The sequence below is a fragment of the Acartia tonsa genome, chromosome 8 (genome assembly GCF_053477335.1).
Source record: "Acartia tonsa isolate MP-2025a chromosome 8, ASM5347733v1, whole genome shotgun sequence".
Lineage (NCBI taxonomy): Eukaryota > Metazoa > Arthropoda > Copepoda > Calanoida > Acartiidae > Acartia > Acartia tonsa.
Genome location: NC_137267.1, coordinates 49897001 through 49906164, shown reverse-complemented (window position 1 = coordinate 49906164; position 9164 = coordinate 49897001). Strand labels below are relative to the sequence as shown.

Here is a 9164-nt window from a genome sequence, read left to right as displayed (position 1 = left end):
TCATCCTGTTGATTGGTGTCCTGATATACAGACAGACATCCTGCTACTTCAGAATTATCCAGCTTTGAATAATCAGTAGTTTTGACTTATTAACATATTTAATCATTTCTAAATATAGTATCAATATATAATCTTATTTACTCAAAAACTGCATTTAATCCAATATAATAAATACTTAAAAATCTGTTTGCATTTTGAATTGAACATTAAGTCTACTCTATCATTAACTTACGTAAGTCTGTCTATATCACACAATAGAAATTTATCGTAAACTATTTTAATGCAATAAAACTATATTATTTTTTATACATAAATCTAATGAAAATTAATTTCTGCAGTTTGTCGACAACTCCTAGTAAATCATGCAACATTTAATTTAAAAATATAATATCAAAATATCCATTCAATTTTTTTTAAAAATCTATAGCTTTGGTAACATTAAAGAAAATCAATTTCAAAGTTTGCCTGAGCTCGACCGATAGATTGACTAGTTTTGTGAGTTATTTAATACTGGATGCTTAAAAAGTACAAATAAAATAAAGAATTGTAAAGTGTACCTATGTGTGTAAATTTATTTGATTTTTATTGATTTAATTGAAGTTCAACATATAATTTCAGGTACGAATGAAGATTTATTAAATTTAATTCCCAACTTGCATGGAAAATTCTGACGCAATGGAAAAAATTAATAGCAATGAAAATTTTGAAAGAAATGATCATGATAACAACAAAAGCATAGAAAATACAGAAATAAACGATGATACAACAGATAATTTAGGAGGTAATCAACTTAAAAGGAAACTATTTAATTCATTGTTTCAGCTTCAAAGATACATTATAATTAACTTTGCCTGCCAGTACGTCAGTCAGTCCGTCTGTAACACTATGTTGATTTACTTGGCTTTTATTTAAGATAGATACCTGATTTTCAATAAGGATTATTTCAACTGTTAAAGGTCCTTTTGGCTTGAACTTTTTAAATTACATCAGATATACAGTAAAATCTTATCCTATTAAATCATTATTTTTTTTATCCTGAGCAATTTTTAAAATTTATTTTAAATGTAATGCATTATTATTCAGGTAAATCTGCAAGTGACGAGAATAAAGAAAAAAAGAAGAAGAAAAAGTTTATCAGCACATTTCAAGATAGATGGTTAAATGATCTTGATCTCAATGGAGACTTGATAGGCTTGTGGGCCAGAAAAAAGGATGATCATCATTTTATGTAAGTTGCATGTTTTTTTTGGCCACAAACACTCATTACCACCTGAAATTTGTTTTCGTCTATGACCGTCTGTAAAACTTAAAATACAATTTCTACCCACTATCCAGGTTTATTTAAGACCTAGAGCAGAAATATGTTTTGATTTGTAAATATTTATCCTTATATAAAAGTATTAGCATGACTGCCTGTGTGTTTGTAGCTTACGATCTTGCTTACCATTGGACTGATACTTTTATGTGAAGTTTCTCCAGAAAGTTTCATATGTAACTGTTTTGCGATAGTTTACTTTCGCCTTCAATAAAAAAATAAATCCTCCCACCCCGCAAACTTAAAAAAAACTTTCTTTTAAAATCAATCAATCAAGTGTATAAAAATTCCTTTTTGATGTTAGGTTTAATATTATTATTAATATATCTATTTGTCTTTCAAGGTGCCTGTGGTGTAAGAAGTCTGGTTCCTGTTCCAATATGGGGAGGTTCCAGTTTATGCAGCACAGCAGAACCAAGGCACACTTCAGTATTAGTCAGACAAGGAAGGAAAACATTGATGATTTTGATGCTCAACAAATTGGCGACCATTTTCTAAATCTTCTTGAAACAGGTATTTTGATTTTAAAAACCGATTTCTATTTTTATGTTTGGTGGTTTAACTTAAAGTAACAATAAAGCATAATCCCCCCTTCTTATTTGAAAAAAATAATAATGGGAAGGGCAAGTTTTTTTTGTTGTATGTTACTCTGTGGGTCAGGTTATATTGATTTTTTTGGATTGGTAGGTTCTTTTTGTCCCGCAGGGGTTAGGCAAATGGGACCCCCCCTCCCTATTTCCAATTTTTCAAAAAAAAATATGGATGGGTGGTTTTTACTCAATAAGCAATTAACGGGAAAGCTCCGTAGGTTTTATTTGCAAACAAATCTATAAAATAACTGTAGAAATATGATAGATTTTTTTAATTAGGTTTATCATTATTTTTCAGATACAGACTTGAACACATCTGAAGAAAAGTCGTTTAACTGTGATGTATGCAATAAAACTTTCTCTCAAAAATACACACTGAAAAGGCACATGATTCTTCATACGGGACAAAAACATTTCCAATGTGAAATTTGTGATAAATCCTTTTCCTACAAAGAACACTTGACAAGACATGCATTAAGTCATACAGAGCTGAAACCCTATGAGTGCGAATTATGTGGTAAAAAACTTAAAGATAAACAAAATTTTAGATTTCACATGAAAAAACATGCAGACGACAAACAATTTAAATGTGAAGAATGTGATAAAGCATATGTTACGAAGTCCCAACTGATGATACATAAAAGAAAACATCTCAGTGGAGATACATTTAAATGTAAAACATGTAGCAAATCATTTTCTGATAAGAGAAGTTTAATTAATCATGAACGTATACATGCTAATTGTGAAACATTTAACTGTAGCCTTTGTGAAAAGGTATTTTTCATTAAAAAACATTTAGAAGCCCACATAAGAACGCATACAGGAGAAAGACCTTTTAAATGTAATTCTTGTGAAAAATCTTTTTCTCAAAAAGTAAATCTGGCAAAACACTCAAGATTGGTTCATAACATTGAATTAAGTAAAAAAGTTGCACATTCAAATAAAAAAAGCAAATTAGAAACCCACAAAAGAAAACATACTCGAGAAAAACCGTTTAAATGTAAAACTTGTGAAAAATCTTTTTCTCTAAAAAGACTTCTGTCAAAACACCTGAAATCGTTTCATAACATGGAATTAAGTAAAAAGGTTGCAAAAAGTAAAAAAATTAAGAAATCAAGTAAAAAAACTTACTCATGTGATATATGTGAAAAGTCTTTTGATTCTAAAAAAAGTTTATTGACACATAAGAGGATGAAAAAGGACCATAATAAAATCGAGGAAACCGAACATATTTTAATCATCAAAGATGAAGAAATAAAAGAGGAGATATTTGAAACAGAAGAGACTGAAAAAGTATTAATAATAGATGAGGAAATAACTGATAATATAAAAACTGAAATCAAGGAAGAAGAAATTGAAGAAAAAAACATCCAATTCGAAAATTCTCCATTAATTGTGCATGATTATTACTCAGAAAGTCATAATGTTGCTGTGAATGACAATATTCTTGTAAAACAAGAATTGTAATTTATTTCATTTATAATCATATCTGTCGTATAACTGTTCATTCTGTATTTTTCAAAGCGAAGATTTTTTTAAACTTTGCATGATGATTCCTATAAAAGTTAGGTATGATTTCAAAAGCGTATCAATTCTATTAACGTTACCAGAATGTCCGTACTTTCATTGAAAACATGTGTTGATTTTTTACTTTTTTCACAAAATTTTTTATTTACAACCATTTATTTTCAGATATATTGAATAAAATGTTCTGTTATTCTGGAATTTTTAAGTAAGTAGGTACCTAACAAAATTTTTAAATCATTTTGCAAAAAAATGCAAGGAAAATTATGTCTTAAATACTTTATATTGTTTCTAACGACTCCAATGAAATTTAGTTTAGTAAGGGGGGGGGGGGGGGTTTAATGCAACCATCTCGTAATCAATGTATAAATGGCACTTAGAATTCGAATTTTGATCTGAAATTTTGCATGAGTAAGCCTTGGTAGGTCTATTTTCCCTAAATCTAACAAAAAGTTGGAAAACTAGCGGCTAACGGCTGGCGGCTCATCCGTTTAGACATTTGTTGGGTATTTTCAAGCGAAATCCATCACGAAACCTCTCTCCACATAATGCTCTTTTCCTATCCAAAACGTTTTTAAACGGTTCTAGCCGGAAGTTGCTGGTACTAGAAATCTAAAAAATATTTTTTTGTATCATTTCACATGATTTAAAGCAAAAATATGTTTCAATAAGTTGATTTCTACGTAATTTATGACAGATTTGCCCTAAAAATAGCCAAAAAACGGCTAAACGGCTGAGCCGTTAGCCGTTACTTTTTCAACTTTTTTTTCGATTTAGGGAAAATAGACCTACCAAGGATTACTCATGCAAAATTTCAGATCAAAATTCGAATTTTAAATGCCATTTATACATTGATTACGAGATGGTTGCATTAAACCCCCCCCCCCCCCCCTTAAGTAAAGAAAATACAATAAAACATTTTGTTTAATCTTCGAAGGATAATTTTTGACAGGCAGAAAAGTTGATGATTTAGAATAGTTTTTTTTGTTAGTGCTATATTCATAAATATATCTTATTTAATGTAAATTGTAAAATCATTGCTATGATCATTTTCAGGAATAAATGAAAGGTTGACACAAACCTGCATTTAAATTTAGGCTGCAAATATTACTTGCAGGTAAATTTTAAATTGGTACCTAGGTATATAATAAACTATTTGGCTTTATAAGTGTATTTCTACAAACAGAATTTAAAGAAAAAAATTAAATCTTTACTTGTTTCAATTGTTTCTACTTGCCTACTTTATTTTATTACACGGAATTCTTTGTGGGTTTCATATCAGATTGCGCCCCTAGCATCAGGGACTCTATTCAAAATCCTATAAGGATTAGATAAAAAAAATAGTATAGCCTAAAACCTTTGTAACTTTATTATCCCTTCAAGGGGGGAGGTGGGGCTGATGTGTCACTTTTTGTAATCAGACCTACAAGACAACGGAACCTAAAAAACGATTTGCAGCACTTGGATTTATCTGGATTTAAATTGCTTTAACTAAGTTCAATGTGGATTTTAAAAAAACGAAGAAAAGCACAAAAAAAAATTTCTGCGGAAGCGTCGGTTCCGACGCTGTTTCTACTACACAGTTCTACATTGTACCTCATTAGATTAAGTCAGAGCCATGCCATTGCCAAATCTCAAAACTGCACCACTTTTATTTAATTTCGTGGTAAAAGTTCATTTTCTTTTGATTATCTTTACAACTACATTTGTTAAAGCTTGATACCTAACAGAAAACTGTTAAGAAACATTACTATCAATTTATAAACTACTGTTATAATTTTCTACCATTTTGGTCATTGTTACCCTATATTTGTATAGGTATTTTTAAAAAAAAATTTACCGTTTTTCAATTTTAGACTGTTGAAAGATCTGAATATGTGGAACAGTAATGGGCATGCAAGTATGACAAACAGTTCAGACTTCAACCCAATTAATAATCCTGACCATGTTGACCATAACAGAATGGAAAATGCCCAACAATATACAACACCTATGAACATGCAAGATCATATGAGAAGGATGGAGCATAATCAACATTTCTATGCCATGAGTATGCAAGGAAATTTCAGCAATCAGCGGATAGAAAATAATCAACAAATATTTCCAACAACAACCACGCATGGGCATGTAAGTCAAACAAGGCCGGAATACAGTCATAGTTACAATCATATGCACTTGCAGGATCATGTTTATCAGCCAAGGATAGAAAATAGCCAACGATTTCATGCTATGAATATGTATGGACATAGTGGACATACCAGAATAGAAAATGGTTATGAGGGCCATTTCAACCCGAACAGGACTGATAATTCCCATCAATATAATGTATTGGGAGAGATGAAAAAAAGTGTAAATGGAAACCAAGCAATAAACTCAAACATTGAACAGAAGCATTATTTGGATACTGTCAAAGTAGAAGATACAATCAACCTAACAAAAGAAGGAAACAACCAGGAAAACAGTGAAAATAAAGATGCTTGCCACAATCAAATGCTAGATGCTGTCAAAATGGAAGATGATAACCCAACTTCTTACACTATAGATAAAGAATCAAAGGTTGAAAATGTAGAAAAAAGTGACGACAATAGCAGCAATACAAATGTAGAAAATAGTCAAGAAGGTAATGCAAATAGCAATAAAATCGACCAAATTAAACCTGAAAATCACATTAAAAGTGAAGTGTCAAAACTGGAAGAATTTAGTAGTCAGTTAAGTGTGGAAAATAACAAAAAAGTGGAAAAAATAGAAGTTACCCCTTTTCTGGATAATGATAAACCAGGTTATTTGATTTTTTACAATATTTCATTAAGTACCTATTCTATTTAGGTACTTTATATTTTTAGATAAGAAAATTTTTTGGGGAGAGGTTGGGTTAGATTGATTTCTCGGGTATTTATGTACAATGCAATGGTTGGGAAAAATCCAAAACATTCTTTTATACCTAAGGCATACCTGAAAAAAAAGTTTTAGATTTTTTTCTTGAGTAGGTAACCCACAGACACCCATCCTACTACTTTAGAATTACGCATTGAATTAGCAAGTTTATTGTTGTATATTTAATTTTTCTATTTAGATGGTGGAGCGAAATCTGATGAAAAACTGTTTAATTGTGAGATATGCAATCAATCCTTCACTCAAAATTGTTCACTGAAAAGACACATGACACTCCATGAAAAGCAGAACCATTTCCAATGCCAAGTATGCAACAAATCTTTTTCTAATAAAGAAGTGTTGATGAGACATGAACGGAAACATCAAGGTTTGAAGCCATATTCTTGTGATCTGTGTGAGAAGTCATACACAGATAAGAAGGGCTTGGAATATCACATGGCAAATCATGCCAAGGGAAAAGTAGGAGAAAAGTTGCCCCATGTTTGCGAAATTTGCAATAAGCAATTTAAAAAGCCAGAAGACCTGATAAAACACAATAGAGTTCATACAGGAGAGAAACCTTACACTTGCGAAATATGCAAGAAAGGATTCACTCAAATAGGTAACCTAAACTTACACATAAGATCGCATACAGGCGAAAAACCATTTGTCTGTGATGTTTGTAAAAAAGCATTTGCAATAAAACAAACCTTAATACAACATCAAAGGGTCCATACAGGCGAGAAACCATTTAAATGTGTTATTTGCGGTAAAGCATTTGCAGATCAAGGTGCTTGTCGTAGGCACGAAAGATCACATACCGGTGAAAAACCATATCAGTGTACACAATGCGAAAAGAAGTTTTCAAACTCCAAAAATCTAACTGAGCACATGACAACCCACACAGGGGAGATGCTGCACGAGTGTGATATATGCCAAAAGAAGTTTACTTTCAGTTCTGGCCTGTTTAGACACAAAAAGATGCATACCGGCGAAAAACCATATCAATGTGACATTTGCCTCAAGTTTTTCACGCAAAAAGAGGGTGTCACTCGACACAAATTAACACATTTAAAACCAAAAAATAAATTTTCCAAGTTTGCACAAATAAAAAGTCCGAAACCAAAAAAATTTGTAGATGCTTCTAAATTTTTGTGCAGTGTTGAAATTAAAGAAGAACCTGAAGTGGAGAATGAAGACAGTTCACATTTATTGGATTTGAAAGAAGAATTAATTGAACAAAATGAAAATCCAGGGTCTGCAGATTTTCCTGTAAAAACAGAAATTCTTGAGCCAGAAGTGGATGAAAAATTGCATTCAAATCATTGACGAAAATAAATATAAAAAGTTACAAGATAAGACAATGGAAAACAAAGCAGAGATAGACAATAAGATAACCTCGAAGTGATATTTCATTGTATAAATTCTTAATACATTATTAGATTGTTTATGTTTATTTGAATCTTCTTAAAATGACCTAAAGTGCCACTTTTTGAAACCAACACATGGAACTCAGATTAAAAAAAGTAGATCATGGAAAGGAAACGAATTAGTGGGTTTCGTCGTATTTTTACAGTAGATTTTCTTCTATTTCTAGCCCATGCGGGGGGCTCTAACCATGCGGGGTCAATTTTCTAACTCTGCGGGGCAATCATAAACATTAACCTAATCTAAAATAACCTGTCAAAAGCTACTGTAAAATATGACATAACTCACCGCTACTTTGTTTTCTTTTGATGATCCAAAAAATTTAATCACTTGAACGGTGGATTTTTAATGTGGTACAGCACTGAACAAACGTCGACATGACTCTAGCTATTTCAAACAACCGCCTTATCCCGGTGATAAATAATTTTCTGCGACTATTCGCGGTTTTGTCGCCGTTTCATCAATGTTCTATATTGTAAAACTACTACTTCAATAAAAATATCTTTGTTGTAACGTTTGGCTTTTAGTCGGTTGCAAAAAGTGACATTTCCGGCACACCCTTTTTTCTTTATTTAGCATTGATGAATTTTTTTACAACCATAAAAGTATAGATTTCTAATATATGTATGTATTAGGTATTATATTCTTATAACAATTTACATTGCAAATATTAAAACTTGAAATTTACTATAAAAATATAAAAATTTGACACGAAATTTAATCTGTCCAATATTTTAAATGATTTCTTTTTCAGACTTTAATGATAAGCGTATATTTCTAAAACTTTAGTTTTTGTTGTATCAGTGTCCAAGGGTTTTGGTATCTAGGTAAGTTTTGAGCGCTCAGCTTCTTTATGATTAGGGTATGATTATCCATCCATCCAATTTTGTCATTTAAGGGAGGAGTAGGTTTCGCTGAAAATCTTTAAAGGTTGAGAGTTATAAGTAAAAAACAGTAGTAGAAAGATAAAAATTTAAGTTAACTTTAAAAAAATTGTCTATCGTTCTTTTCAATAAAAAAACACACATATTTAGTGAATATTATCGTTCTACTACTATTTTGAAGCCTTAAAACTCAAACCTTTACGGATTTTTAGCACAACCTACTTGATGGCTCCAAGGACCTTAAAAACAATGGCCCTATAAAACTTTAGTTATCTCAGTGTCATTTTCCAGTATATTTTTAGATTTTAATTTGTTTTGGATGATAGCATTAGAAAAATAAAGGGGTGTATTTCTTTATGGGATACCCGGCTAAGGGGGGAGGACTTCGGCTACAAAAAGTGTTACAGCTGCCTACAACTTTATATCAGTGATAAGACAATGGCCTATTAATTGATGTACATCCCCAATGATGATACACAAAATTAGTGGTTGAAACTTTTTAACACCCAACTTAATGCACCGACTAATCAAGTCCCCAGGGTTGTTAAGCCA

At 31.3% G+C, this 9164-nt stretch overlaps 1 protein-coding gene across 2 annotated transcripts; it reads left to right on the top strand.

Annotated features, from left to right (window-relative positions):
- Positions 1–612: 612 nt before the first annotated feature.
- LOC145327197 (uncharacterized) lies at positions 613–8483 on the top strand. Of its 2 annotated transcripts, none has more exons than XM_080170774.1 (7): positions 613–781; positions 1084–1228; positions 1659–1828; positions 2204–3637; positions 4486–4546; positions 5286–6208; positions 6503–8483. In XM_080170774.1, exons 6-7 carry the CDS (start codon positions 5305–5307, stop codon positions 7627–7629), a joined length of 2031 nt encoding a protein of 676 aa, XP_080026900.1. In that variant the 5' UTR covers positions 613–781; positions 1084–1228; positions 1659–1828; positions 2204–3637; positions 4486–4546; positions 5286–5304; the 3' UTR covers positions 7630–8483. The 2 variants fall into 2 exon arrangements, with proteins under 2 accessions (XP_080026900.1, XP_080026901.1); XM_080170775.1 differs by having other exon boundaries at positions 2204–3645.
- The last annotated feature ends 681 nt before the right edge of the window (positions 8484–9164 follow it).

Coding starts and splice junctions, on each gene's coding strand:
- LOC145327197 (XM_080170774.1), top strand. CDS start 5,305: ATGTGGAACAGTAATGGGCATGCAAGTATGACAAACAGTTCAGACTTC. Junction 6,209..6,502: donor TCTGGATAATGATAAACCAG/GTTATTTGATTT, acceptor TTTTCTATTTAG/ATGGTGGAGCGAAATCTGAT.